General features: G+C 42.1%; 2 protein-coding genes across 3 annotated transcripts in view; both read left to right on the top strand.

Moving 5' to 3' along the window:
- The first annotated feature begins 235 nt into the window (after positions 1-235).
- cadm2a (cell adhesion molecule 2a) overlaps positions 236-14,801 on the top strand; it is a 221,229-nt gene continuing 206,663 nt past the window's right edge. For both annotated transcript variants that reach the window (XM_004550019.4, XM_004550020.4), the window contains exon 1: positions 236-688. In XM_004550019.4, the coding sequence (XP_004550076.1) occupies positions 628-688 (61 nt within the window). In that variant the 5' untranslated portion in view covers positions 236-627. The remainder of the gene's footprint in view (positions 689-14,801) is intronic.
- LOC143420837 (E3 SUMO-protein ligase ZBED1-like) lies at positions 695-13,627 on the top strand. The gene is made up of 3 exons (XM_076889178.1): positions 695-12,276; positions 12,453-12,705; positions 12,879-13,627. The coding sequence occupies exons 1-3, from the start codon at positions 11,159-11,161 to the stop codon at positions 13,293-13,295; spliced, it is 1,788 nt and encodes a 595-aa protein (XP_076745293.1). The 5' UTR covers positions 695-11,158; the 3' UTR covers positions 13,296-13,627.

Below are 14,801 nucleotides of genomic sequence, written 5' to 3'. Positions count from 1 at the left end.
ACTGACCTTCCTTCTGCTGAGACTGAATCATATTTTAACAGTGAATGTCTAAAACCTTGTTGAAAGCGATATTTCTTGCAGTATGCATCGCGCACGCGCATGGCACACGCAAACGCACAGACGCTCTCCCCTCCAGCTTCCCTCCCCCGCGGGTCGTTCTGATTGGTTCACCTTTCATGTCAGTCAGAACCGTGTGGGCGGGACTCAAACAATCCACTCGTGTTCCCTTCGCTGTGGACGCCACAGCAGACCAAGAGCGGGGCAGACAGTAGTAAGGCAACGGCATTCATCCTGTTACCGGAGGACAACTCTTCTTGGTTCCTGAGGTTTTCGGTTCCTGTTCAGAGGACCGGAAACTAACTCTACACCTTACTGGCGGTGCATTTGTGAAAGAACACCCAAAATATTGTTTTTGATGACCGAGACTTTTTACGTATTCCAAAGCAAGACAGATTGCGGGTCGGGAAGTCGGTTTGCATTAACCCCGTTCCCCGTCTCCAAGAGACGCACAAAAGGCACACTCCCAAGTCTACCTGGATAAGCTGACAAAGCCGTCCGGTTACAGATCCAGAATTGGAGAGGAGAAATAAGCGCGGAAAGACGGGAGCAAGACAAGGGGAAGACAGGATGAAACTCAAGAGTCATTTGATTTTCACCCTCTACACTATTTATGGGATTCTTCTTAAAGGTGAGCCTGGGACGGGTGGTGCGTACGTGCGTGAGTTGTCTATGTGCGTGATGTGTATACGCGCATGTTCCAGGCCAACAGCAGGGCAGGATAAACCCTCTCCGTTACACACACACACACACACACACACACACTCACAGATAGAGCTTCTCATTCACATGTGCTATACGTGTCTCTGTGCCTGCGCGTATACTGTATACGTGTGTTGAATGGATGCGCGTTTGTCTGAAAACGCGAGGCAGCTAGAGAAGAAAGCGTGCCCTATAACAGCCAGGTTGGCTATAATATCCTGTTTTCATAAATGTATGCACTGGGCACGGGTCCTCAACCCAAGCGCGAAAGCCTAAAGTCTGTCGCATCTGTGTCTTTATGATGTTGATGTTGTGTCCTGTGCGTGATTGGTTGTCCAAAAAAAAAGACACACCTCAAAATGATCACAATAACCGTCCCCCGCGGTTGTTTTTGACTTGCAGCACTTAAATGAGTGCCGGAGACACTGGCAGCTTTTTGCGCACCGAACAGTTTGGCACTGCTCGTTAAGGCAGCTTTAGAAGCTCTTTGACATGCGGAGCTTTTTGTTTGCTGAGTGCATTTCCCTGTTTTAATTCATGATCGAGACTTATGTTTAGTCTGCTCTGTAGAGATATCTGCGTTTTTGCGTACGGTCAGCTCGGGCGGCTTGTGCGTAAGTAACGATTTAAGGAAGCCTGGATTGACGACCACACGTACATGGGTTGATATGGGATTGGCAGAGTTTTTGTGTTAAATTCTCAAAAGTTTTCATTCCGAAATGATTGCTCATAATCTTAATGTCCTTCACTCAGATTAAGCCTCACAGTGCTAGTATAAAATATACTGTACAACTAATTTCCGATTTCAGTTGAGTCTTAAAGGTGTGTGATTTCAAAATATTCTGTTATTTCAACCTTCTTATTTATTTTTGACGACTATAAACAGCTTGCAGCTGTGTTTAGGCATCAGATAATCCAACTGTAAACATGAGTAAGGTGACATTGGGGGTCAAGGTCAACTGCTTTTACTAGGAATGCAACATTGGCAAAGACTAGAATCCCAACAAAGTGGTAATTTTTCAGTTTTTGTTTTGACATGTTAACTTCTTTTAAATGGAGACACACATAAATGTCCATAGATCAGATGGCAAATGCCATCTTTGATATTATGATTATTAAACGTTTGTCGGTTTGGAATGTATATAAAAGAAAAAAAAAGAAAATGTGCTGTTGTGGTATTTTAGACTCTGATTTTCAGAATACACATTATACTGAAACCACTGAAAACCTGATGCAAATTCTACTGTACATTTCAGCATCATTTTTACATAAATTCTCCGTAACCTCTATATTAAGCGCTGGATGGTGTTCAGCCCTTTAGGCATCCAAATTGACATTATAGTATTCCTATTTATGTACAAAGTAAAAGAGGTTCTTGAGATTCTGGAATGGACCGGCAGGAGAGGGGATGAATTTACTTTGACACAACTGTTAGTCTCTCAGCAGGGCCACGTTTGCCACACAAACCTTTTAGTCCGCTTCACCCCCCGTTTCAAATGATATCATGATGTATTTAAAGAACTGCGTGGCAAATGTATCAACATGAAAGGCAAAATTAGCGACATCTTGACTTGAGGAAAAAGAGAAATCTCAAATAAGAGAGCATTTGTGCTTGATTCCCTTGATCATTTGTTGTTGTCTCTTTGAAGTGCACGTGTGTGTGTGTGCATAAGAGCGAAATGAGAGAGAGCAGTCCTTTCTTAATAACCGCATGATTAGAGCAATTCTTGACTTAATGAATGGCTTTGTAATAAGGTATCTCAGGGTATATCTGACAGCTTCCATTGCAGGATTTACTGATGTTCCAGAGCCTTTCTTTTTCCTGCTCATTCTCTTAAGGCTGGCATGCTCTGTGAGTATGTGTGCATTCGATTATGGGTATGTGTGTTTGCATATATTCCTATAAATGCGTGCCCTATGTTTATAGCTTATGTTTGAAGAGGCCTTAGCAAAGCCATAAGCATTCCGCCAACAGCAGAGCTCGTTGCATGTGTGGCTCCCCACCACACACACACACTCACATGAGGCTCTTTCCCTCTCGTCCTAACCCTGAAGAGGATAATGCTAGGCTGCTTGATTTGAACAGTCATCTCTAGGTGCAAGGCCTATTATTGCATAGGTTTCACACAGCAGGCAGTTCAGCCTCCACCTGAATGAAGTCTATCAAGCCGAAGACATATCCGCGCGCTCCGTAAATGACAGCTGTTTCAGCCCCTCTGGCCTCAAGCCAGCTGGCATCAAGAGATCCCGAGACTCTAAATTTCTGTCACCGACGAGACCTGCGCCACATATAGTGCGAACGCGAAATGTTGTGATGGAGGTCGTTGTTTACCAACAGCCCGAGTTGTTAGCATATTATTCTGTGTGTTTCATGTGCCCATGCCGTAGCCAGAGAAAACAGCCTGTTATGCAAATGGGTCTCTTACGTAAGCGCTCAGGGCTGAGCAGCAGGCGAGGGGAGATAGAGGCAGCGAGTGACAGAGAAACAGGGAGATGTTCTAGAATAGAGGAGTTGATGTAAGAGTAATGTGGGAGCAGAGGTGTGGAGGAGGAATGTGCAATCTCCTCAACTAAAGTGTGTGATATGTGCGCTGGTTGTTGTTTGCTGTTTGGATGCTAGTTTATCTTTGCTGCTCTGTCTGTTCCTTGTCGCTTTGCCTGCCTGGCAGTCTGTCTGTTTTGAACTCTGATCTTGCTACCCTAAATACAGACCCCCGCTGAGGGATGTGTTTATCCCTGCAGTGAGTCTAAGCTGCTGAAGACTGACCCTCCATCCCTCTGTACTTCCGTCCATCCCTCCCTCTCTTCATCCTCCCATCCTGGTGTGGAGCTTTGTACCACAGCAGCGTGGGAAAGCTTCTGATAACAAGCAGCCTTGTGTGTGTGTGTGTGTGTGTGTGTTTACAGAGCCACTGATTACACGGGAAAAACAAGATTTCTGTCTTTCGTGCTCACTTGCACTTTCCCTCCCACTTCTGTGTGCGTGCGTGTGTTTTCACGGTCGTGCTTTGACGCAAACCGCATGTGGTGTACTCCGGTACCTTTTACCCGGGCTATAAAGCTCCGGTACTGAGAACACTCAGTCTAGCAACACTGGCACTATGTGCATTGCATAGTACACACACACACTTGGAGCTCCACTGTGGATTCATTGCTGCTCTGCCAAGGGATTTCCCATGATCAAAGCCAGTCTTTTGTTAGTCCAGGTGTTAAAAAAGTTAAAACAGAAAGGAGGAGGAGGCTGGAGGGGAACATAGTAAGATTCAGAGCTTACACGCTCTTCCGCTCTTCATGGCAGAGCAGAGATGTGTCACTCCAGAACTGCTCCAGAAGAAAAAAAAAAGCAAAAACATTGTGATCCTGCCACCTGTTCCAACTGTTTCCATATCACTAAACCAGTGCATGTGGACAGGTTTTGCTTGGGAATACAAAGCTATGATAAGTTAAATACAGAGACTCTTTTGCTGTATTTAAACACAGGGATAAAATGAGGCAAGAAGAGGCAGGAGGCCAAGCATTGTTAAGCTTAATACACATGTTGTCGCAGATGGCAGAGATTCAGAGGTGGCAAAAACACATGTAGTAAGACACATGGGCGAAATAAAATGTTTTTATGCAAATGTCCTCCAGTGTGTAGAGTGCTAGCCAATAGCTCAGTTACTAAAGCAGTCTGTGGAAATCTCTGAGGCATTTATATGAGCCTGCAAAATAGGATGCACCCACACCGAGTGACGCAGCAGAGACACCAATGCCAGGCAGACGGAGTGTCATTGTTAAACCACACAACTTCAGAAGTGTTTGTTATATAGAGGACATATCAAGCTGAAATTCAACTCAAAATTCCAAAAATAAAATGAACTGATTTTTTTTTTTAAGTCGTGGAATTCTTTCTGTCATGATGAAAACTGCAGAAAACATTGCCAAATTGGTATGTGCCCATTGCTAAGTATCTCCAGATATGAAGTGGTGGCATGACTCATCTTGCCTGTAGGATGGGCTGGCTGTGGTTCCAAAGGTAGAACAGAGTGTCTGTGATTTTAAGTGTCCTTGGGCAAGATGCCGCACCTCAAACCTTAGTGTGTGTCTGTGTGTTTGTGAAGTAGAAAGCGCTGTATTTATTAAATGTATTGATATGAATGAGAAAGTATTAAATGTGGCTTATGTATGATGTGCTTTTAATGCAGCTAGAAAAGCGGTGTATAAATGCCATTTACCTTTCATTGCATGTCTAAACACAGTGACATATGTGCTGATGTTTTTTATGTACGTTCAATGCTTCCAGGTCGACCCATTTTGCAGGTAAACGCACAAATCAAATAGCTTTAAAGCAGACACGCAGCTTGTTGAATTCTATAATGCAGGGTTTTACAAATCCTGCTGACTATCACCTGAAATATAGAAATAGTCTTGAATGATTTTCTGTCTGATACTGTGGTCTTTTTAATCACTGCACATTTCAAGTGTAAATGTTTAAAAAAAAAAAAACCTTTGCAGTTATGCTGCCAGGCAGAAGTTCAAGAGCACGTCATATTTAGAAGTAGTATAAGTGGTATTTTAATTTTAATAAATAGTATATTAGATTAACCCTGTTGACAGACGTTTTCGAGTAGATTCATATGCTCATGATGCTGTTAGAGAACTGAAACACAGAAAGTGCCAAACAAACCTTTTCCCTCACAAATAAACATCTTTGTAGTGAATCCGTGTAGAATAAATGTAGATTTGTATTTTGGTGTCAGGGCTGTGTTTCGTATCTCTTAAGCAAAGTGTAATTTAAAGGCAGCCCAAAGCGTGAGAAGGGAGAGATCAAATGCAGCTTTCCGTGGAGAATGGTGAAAATACAAGCCCACAGGTGGATTTGGCTGCAGCAGCGGCATCAGCAGACAGCAAGTTTGCACCCTAAATAGACCTCCCGGTAGGAGAAATAAGTGTGCGAGCTCAGCTAACATATCAGCTGATGGGGCTTTTCTTCAAAGTTAAAATGCTGCTTTTTATGTGTACAAGTAAGAAGATGAACTAAAGTGCTTGTGTCAATGTATGACGTTCATCAGCCTGCTCTGACCACAGCACTGATTCAGTATGATGCGTCATTCTCATGAAGGTACTTAAGGCTAGCCGTTTCATTCCATCTTTTAGGCAGACCTCTGTGTTTAGCTGCTTTTAGTTTGAGTCTGACTACAGAGAGCAGATATCATCTCACCCTGAAAATTAATCACACGCGCACCCATCGGGAAGGAGACAGACAGCGTTATTGGGTGTTAGTGTGTCTGTGTGTACGCATGCTTGCATATGTGATGTCTGTATTAGCAGTGAATTCCAAAGGATTAGCGAGTAGCTAATCTGAAGCTCCAGTCTTTGACAAACCATGTGTTACTAATCTCAAACACTATGGAATAAAGAGACACAAACACAATCACCTTTTGGATTAAAGCTCTCCCCACAGAGAGTGTTGCAGGGACAGTGTCTTTTCACTTTTGCTCAAAACAGTACAAGAACATTCAGAGTGAAAAGTAAAGGAGAAATGAAAGAAAACTAAAGATAGCTGCATTGTTTTCTGCTTCTTTATTTTCTTTCTTAATCTCACACACATACAAAGACCTTACAGAATCGAATGGGCTGATTTGATGTGCTTTCAGTTTAACCTACTGTGCTCTTCAGGTTATCATAGGGTTTCCTGTCTGAGAACTCTGAGCCTTGATAAGTTCTTTATATTTTATTCCATGTGCTCTTTCATCTGACAGCTTCTTTTCCCACAATTCACAGAGGGCCAGAGTCAGTGTAAGAGTGTAAGAGTGATTTCCTTGCCGTGCCCCGACGGTGTTATTTGTTTGTGGACTCTGTTCCTAACAGACAAAATAATTTGGCCAGCAAAGTTAGCCCATATTATGTACAGAAAGATACTCACAGAGCTATATTTTCTGTATACAGTAAATAAACATGTACAAATGTAAAAACAAAAACCCGGCAGTGTGGAGGAAAAAAACCAAAAACAAAACCTGCCAAATCTCTTGTTTTCATGGTCTGCATTTGCTCTGATAATATTGACCCAACGTGGGATGCAGCTTCAAAATCTTGGCTTTTTTTCCCACTTTATTGCTGCTCTTTTGGTGGCAAAGATTCATCTTTCCCTGTCCGCGTGCACACATATTTGTTTTCATCAAATCTGAGTTGTCAGGAAGAGTTTACAGGAAAAAACGGTGAAACATTTTGGAAGCAGACCAAAACACAATAGGGTAGAGAGAGAGAGAGAGATGCAACTTCAGGGCTAAAGATCTGAGGCGTTTTTCTAAATTCTTTTTTGTCTTCTTGTATAGTCTGGTCGAAACAGGAAATGAACCCGTATCCGTGGAGAATCCCACAGGTGCACTCACAATCTCTGCTTCTGTTTCATAAAGCAACCCCTTAAATGGCTCGCATTCTTTTTTGCATTTCCTCCTAATGATGATTCTACATTTTTTTTAATGGATGGCGGCACTTTATCATTTCTCATTGCTATAATTTACTTTTAAATCAGCGTTAAAATGCAGCTGCGTTAGTGGCAGCTGCATAAAACTTTCCGTGCATATACTTCATTTTAATTTAATGGTTCTTTTATATTCTGCAAAACACCAATTTGGCCCTTAACTGCTTAACTTGTGCATATACATTAACAATATGGAAGTATTACATGATACTAATTGAAAAGCAGGATTTACGACATCCACAATTGCACAACTATGCACTTGTTTTACCATTATGGTCTCAAAGGAAAGCTAAAGCTAATTGAAATATAATTCCCCAAAGACACATGTTCATGTTAATTGACGCTATGTGCGCCTCTATTTGTGTGTGCGCGCACTTGAGTGTGTATGTTTTTTGTATTCGTCTTATCGCCAGAAGTCACTTTCTAGTCCCTTGTCTAATCATCAGCTGGAGGGTCTCCTCACATCTTAATTTAGTCTGTGGGAGATATTAAGCACCCTTTTGCATGATCACCATTCATAAACACATCTAATGTAGCAAAGTTATTCTCCTGATGTTGGCTCAGACTCAGATCAAATCGGTATTTTCACCGTAAATCACCTTAACTCAGTTTTTACCAAATTGTTATTTCAGGACTTTAGATCCGAGAACAAGTGGAGGACTGTGTGTACTTGTGTGCATGGGTTTCTGTGTGTGTGTGTGCATGTGTGTGAAACTGGAGATTATATTTAAAGGCTGTAATTCAGTGATTACTTTTGAGAGCTACAAGTGTGAAATTTCATCCGGTTAAAAAGATTTTACACCATAAGCCCATACACCTGTTTACAGACACACAATTACACAAAACACACACACACACATCAATTGTAAAAAGATGCAAAGTGGGCATTTGGAAGAAGACTTTTCTTCGTTGCACTTGGTACACTTCTTGATATGTGTAAATGTTGACATTCGAATATATGCACGTATAGGCTCTCTGTGTATACACAGGCTGCACTGTATGACATCTGTAGATCAGCTGGGGTCTGTGTCATATACGTTTTTATAGCAGTATGGATCCAGCTTGTGAGTATTTCAAAATCTTATGTGGCTTCTAAGTTTAGACTCTGGCCGCTCTGTGTGTAGAAATTGCTCCAGGCCTGTTGTACAGGGGAGGGAAGATGGAGTCAAGTGAGACAACTTATAACAGTTAAAAACCAAATGAACTGAGACCCTTGGCTTGGGTGAGCGAGCGGCAGCATACATAATGTGCCTTAGGGATTTCTTCTCTGCACACATTGTGCTACGCAGTGTTGCGAGTGTGTGTGTTTATGTGTGTGTGTGTGTCCAAGCTAGCAAACACGTAGCACACAGAAACACGCACCCCTCTCTGCCATCTGTCTCTGTTTGCCACAATGCAAATCCATTATATGCTACACAACATTATTCCCCCCATCCTAAGTGGCACACACCCCTAAGCTTACTTCCACTATCCTCCTCGGTGGAACGGTGACAATTTGCTACCACATACACATCTTTGTTAAAGATGCTGTGGCATGTTTCCAGCTGGATTTTAATACATATTTTCATGCTCCATTTAAATTTTTTCGTAACTTCGCGTTTAGCATCGAAGCGCTGAGATTTTACAAGCCTGTTTGCTTGTTCCTGCTGCCTCATGTGGAAATTAGTGTGGTGATTTATTTATTTTTATTTCCAATTGGTCCCTTTCGAACCATCGCTGGACCCTAATAATCCTGCTTCATCCAGTTATTAATTTTTGCATTTTGGCAGACAGACTGAACTCAAGCACATGCACAGACACACACACGCACACACTGCATGAATCTGGGTAAGGCTTGGCTCAGTAGTTTTATAGCTAACTCATCTCCAGTTCTAATCAAAAAGCTTCCCCAGCCCTGAACCTCCTGCTGAGGAAACAAAGAAGTTATTATGTTTTTAAATGGTCTCCAATTACGGGTAATTTCACCGCCTATCTTAAAGCTATTTGCTTTTCTCTCACTTTGCTCCGGTTGGGTTGAGCAAGCATTGTGCTTTGCAAAAACAACGAGCAGACAAGTTCGACATACAGCAGATGCATTCTTTTGGAAAGCAGAGCGGTCCCCTTTTTTTGCAGCCCTTTCCCGGCTCTGCTCATCTCTTATCATGAGAAATGGCAAACACAGTCAACTCAATTCCTTCTTTATCTTCCTCATTATTGTTTGGCTCACAGAACTCTCAATTACCCCGTCCATCTCTTATACAGTCAAAAGCTCCCACTGACTGAAGCTGGTAAATATTCTCACGTAGTTAGAATCTAGTGGGTCTCATTTGCGAGTGATGTTAATATACATATAAACATGTACACATGCTGTGCTTGAAACAATTTTCAAACAGTGTAATCTAATCAGTTAGCAGCCTGGTGCTGCATTTTTATGTTTGAATAATTTTATGTTGCTGCACAGAGCCTTGCTGACAGTTTCGAATGTTAAATGGAGCCCCACCTGGGGAGTGAATTTGGTTTTGATGGATTTGGGTTTCATTTGTGCGTTGGGATTCTGGCAGTTGTCTTTTATTTTTAGTTTTTATGACATTTCAATGATAGAGGCACTCTTCAGCAGAAAATTTGTCAATCCAAGCATTTGATTAATACGTTGCACTCGCATTTTCTGACCATTTCACATCCAAATAAATTCTATATTTGCAGAGACTGAACTACACCGGATGCAAAATGCACAGGCAAACAATTAAAACTATGAATCACAGGTAGCCAGCAGTTTCTGATGCAAACTCTCAGCTTTGCTATTAAACCCATTTATTCATGGTAACTGTTTGCTTTACAAGACACTGAACGTGTTTAGCAATATTCCTTTTTTGAAAGTATAGTTTCTTCTTTTCTTACTGCTTCCTTAGCTTCCACTCTAAATTCGTACTATGGCTAAAATCCTAGACTCGTTTTCCCCGCATGCAAATGCTGCTGTATGTGTATCCAGTTCAAATGGACCAGCTAATGCTAATCTCTGCTAATCCTCTGAGAAGCACCCTCAGAACAACATTATCATGCTACTCTGTAGCTGAGATGGATAGTGGGAGAGAGGGGACAAAAATGGTGAATGGAGACATAAGCGGGGCAAATATTCAAACCTTAACAGATGACTCACACACACAGACACACACGCCAATCCTGGTCACCTGACTGTGTCCGCCTTTGCACAGACGCACACACAAAAGAGAGAGAAAGAGAAAGAGAGAGGGAACTCTCTAGGCGCAGTAGTATTAATGAAGCAGTGTTAACCACAGTTATACTGAGGAGGTAAGGGGTAGCCTACTGTTCAGGACTAAGTGGTGATCCTAAGCCTTTGCCTTAATGCACTGACCACTAATTCTGAGCCTCTAAACGACAAGAAGCCATATCTTTAGACTGTATTAGTTCCTCGACACAGGTGATCATAGTTTAGCTTGCTTGGGAGGAAGCCTTTAATCCTAGTACCACCATTTTGACCTCATAGGCATTATGTTTGTAAAACTGAAGTCCCTTAGAGTAACATTTGAATACGGTAGCAACTTACTTAGCTAAGGCGATTCTCAGAAATGTACACTGTAGGAATAGTACAGTTTACATAGATTTTTTTTATTGCTTGTGTTTTTATTGAGATTTACATGCTCGTGCCCGTATGGGATTGCGTTATTTTCGAGCCTTTAATCAAAAGCTGCAGTTTTGATTAGGGGTGTCAAATTATCGCGTTAATTGCGATTAATTAATTACAATGCTATTTAGCGCGGTATTTTTTTTAATCTCGTTAATCTAATTTTTAATCTCTTGACGTCATTGATTTTGTATGAGAGTTGCTATGTTATAAAATCCGTTTTTATGTGCTGGGCTCCTTGTGCTTTACTTGTTGGGGGTGGAGTCACGTCGTGAGGTCAAGGTGAGAAGTGGTGATTAGCTTACAGTGTGGATATGGAGGCGCATCTGAGAGTTGTTGGCCCAATGAACGGGAAATTTGTATTTCATAAACGCCCCGACGGCACCATTGACAAAGGTAAAGTGGTCTGCCTAGAGTGTAAGAAGGAGTTTGCTTACCACCGAAGCAGCTCAAGTTTGGCCTATCACCTCAACGCAAAGCACCCAGCCGCGAGTGCAGCAACAGCTAGCAGTGAAGACGTTAGCAATATAGCAAGCCAGAGCAAAGCTTTTCGCCAAACAAAACTAGAGAATACCCCTCGTATGAGCAAGTCTGCGACCGACAGGCTGACTAATGTTATTGCCAAGTGGATAGCGATGAACTGTAGGCCGATAAATATAGTAGAGGACGAAGGATTGACAGAGGTGTTGCAAATTGCGTCCAATGACCCGTCATACAAGCCGCCGTGCAGGACTACAGTAACGACCAAAATCAGCAAAATGTACGACGACGAAAAGAAAAACAAACTTGAGATTTTGGCGGAGGATTCTCCCAACTGTGTTGCTATAACCGGAGATCACTGGACCTCAGCTGGCAACCACAGCTATTTTGGGGTGACTGGACACTTTATTGATAGTGAGTGGAACCTCAACTCATTTGCACTGACCGTCATGAGAACAGAAACCAGGCACTTTGCTGATAAATGCGCCGAACAGTTCCTCAAGGTAGCAAATGACTGGGGTATTGAAAACAAGATATCCACCATTGGCACAGACAGCGCAGCAAACATGCTGGCTGCTATGAGAGCACTTCCATATGAGCACATCGCCTGCAATGCTCACATTCTCCAGAGGACCATCACGGTATGTCTCGATAGCAGTGGTTTTGTCGGTGTACTGGCAAAGTGCCGCAAGATTGTTGGTCATTTTAAACAAAGCCCTGCGAGTACCACAGAACTTAACCAACAACAAGTAGCACTCGGAAAGAAGAGCGATCAACTTATACAGGATGTACCCACCAGGTGGAACTCGACTCTCGCAATGGTCTCACGCCTCCTATGTAACCGAGAGGCTGTCCAGGCTACGTTGGACCAACAGAACCACAGGTTGGTCTTGCCAACCGAAGCTGAGTGGGCGAAACTGCAGAGGCTGGAGCTCCTGCTTGAACCATGCAAGTAAGTTCAAATAAACACCTTCCCATTTTAATTATATAAACTACTGTTACATGTGTAAAATCAAAATTAATGAACATAACAAGGAACTTTTAAGGACAATTAAATTGGAAATCAGTTACACTTTGATTTAAATGAATCCAGCTAGGTTTATTTAGCAAACCTCTCCACCTCTGCAGGTATGTGACAGAGCTGCTGGGTGGTGAGGCCTACGTCTCTTGCTCTGTAGTGCTGCCTGCTTTTCGCCATCTGTACCGTGTCATGGACATTACTGATGATGATCCTGCCTACGTGGTGAAGTTCAAGAATGCCTTCCAGAAGGATCTGGCAGCACGACGAGCTAATGGCAACGAGATATGGTTCGAGGTGGCCACAGCATTGGATCCACAGTTTAAGGATTTGAAATGTCTTCCAAGAGAAAAGAGGGAACAGGTAGGACAATAAGGTTAAGCTGGACTAATGAGTCCAATTCATTATCAAATCAAACTTTTATTTATTATATGGAACACAAAGTTCTTTACAAGATTAAATAAAATAAAAAAAAAGCACTTAGTTTTAATCACAATCATTCATTCATTCATTCATTCATTCATTCATTCATTCAGGTGTGGACCATTCTGGAGAATATGCTCCAGGCAGCAGAGCCCAGAAGAGCAGATAGTCTCCAGCCCTCCACAGAGGATGATGGACCAGCTCAGAAGAAGAGGAGGAGCGAACTCCTTCTGGGGTCTGACTCTGACTCAGAAGATGGAATTGAGTCTGGAGAGCTGCAGCGCTACAGAGCAGAACCCAGCATCAGTATTGATGACTGTCCCCTGCAGTGGTGGTATGCTCACTCAGGAGTCTATGAAAAGCTGTCAGTCCTAGCACAAAAGTACCTGGCCTCCCCAGCTACCTCTGTACCCTGTGAGAGACTCTTTAGCCTTGCAGGCCACATAGTGCAAAAGAAAAGGGCAGCCTTGCTTCCAGAAAATGTTACCAGGCTGGTGTGTCTTAGCGACTGGCTGAGGAAGAAGAAATGAGACACATGTGGTCAGCATAGCTGCTGTGTCATTTGTAGCCTACTAGAATAGATTGCTTGATGTTCAGCACTTTTTTTTGTGATGGAAGAATACTTTGATGTGCTAACTTGCAGCACTGCAATGTCAGTTTTATTTTTCATTATCTGAAGCAGAGGAATTTCAGTGCTGTATTGCTCAGAAAAGAGCAACTCTGATGTGCTAACTTGCAGCACTTAATTTATTTGATTTTATTTGTATTTATTTTTCCACTTATTTTACAAAAGAATACAACAGTATGTAAATGGTTGCATCTGTTTAACGTTTGTTAAACAATAAATGACTTTATAAAGTCACTTTCTTTGTTATATCAGTCTTTTGGTCTGCCACAATAAGTTGAGGGCTTTCCTCAGCTATTTTTAGGTGAGATTAAAAAAGAGATTAATTAGATCAATTAATTAAAAATCATAATTAATTAATCTCTATTTTTTTTTAATCTCTTGACAGCACTAGTTTTGATATGTTTTCCTGACGTCAGCGCCTGTGCTTTCTTTGATGTAATCTTATGTCCCACGTAATGTAGCTCTGCTTGTAAGTAAAATGAAACTGATAAGTCAAAGATAGTCATGCAATTGATTAATTGCAGTCTTGCACTTGTACTCTAGCGCTGCTAATTCGCACACTACTTGCACATTCATGATGTTTACAAGGAGACATTGCAGCATGTATAGGCATGTCCCTCCCACAGATAGCAAATATGACATTTAAAATCAACGCCACTTTTCCAGTTTAAATTAAGTGAAATGCTGAAATCACTGACATTATGGTACATTATTTCTGTGCGTGGCACAGCACAGCACAGCAAGGCGCTGTTTGAAAAAAAAAAAAAATCATATCATCCTTGGGAAGAAAAAAAAATTAAGCAAGACGTATCAGAGACTAGGGCTGAATTAACTCGAAGCAAGTAGACATTTACTTGTTAATTTGTATTAAATTGGGCCTTTAAAGTATGACACTACACCAAACAGAATGATTGCTTGGACCGCTTGCATTGCTTTCATCCCTTTCCAGCTCGATTCTCAAAATTAGCAGCATAACTCCTGAAGTAGCAGCTCTCCTGATATCCAGTGGGTACTTATCATTCAAAGGAGGCCACCTCGATAAAAGAGATAACAAGAAAGCAGAACCGAGGAGGAAGGCGCAAGCAAAGACAGCAGAGAATTCACCAGGGGAAGGTGATGGGTTGTTTTCAGATGCTATGCAAGTATTTGTTGTGCCTGTGGCTTGGCTGGTGTTCTGTATGACATGCTATTGGCCACTGCTGTGTCAACACTGTCTTTAGGTCTCACTATGATAAGATGACATGAGACAGGAATGGGGGTTACAGCAAAACACTGTGAGTGCCTGCGACACAAAATGGGTGGAGGGTGAGGGAATGTGAGAATTCAGAGGATGTGGTGGTAACAGGATGGATGAGGGGAGAATAGAGGAATTCCCCAGTGCAGTGGGGGGGAAAAAATAAGAGAGCCC

The sequence above is a fragment of the Maylandia zebra genome, linkage group LG10 (genome assembly GCF_041146795.1).
Source record: "Maylandia zebra isolate NMK-2024a linkage group LG10, Mzebra_GT3a, whole genome shotgun sequence".
Taxonomy (NCBI): domain Eukaryota; kingdom Metazoa; phylum Chordata; class Actinopteri; order Cichliformes; family Cichlidae; genus Maylandia; species Maylandia zebra.
Note: the sequence above shows the minus strand (reverse complement) of the source record. Positions and strands in the feature narration are given on the sequence as shown.

Coding starts and splice junctions, on each gene's coding strand:
- LOC143420837 (XM_076889178.1), top strand. CDS start 11,159: ATGGAGGCGCATCTGAGAGTTGTTGGCCCAATGAACGGGAAATTTGTA. Junction 12,277..12,452: donor CTCCTGCTTGAACCATGCAA/GTAAGTTCAAAT, acceptor CCACCTCTGCAG/GTATGTGACAGAGCTGCTGG. Junction 12,706..12,878: donor CAAGAGAAAAGAGGGAACAG/GTAGGACAATAA, acceptor TCATTCATTCAG/GTGTGGACCATTCTGGAGAA.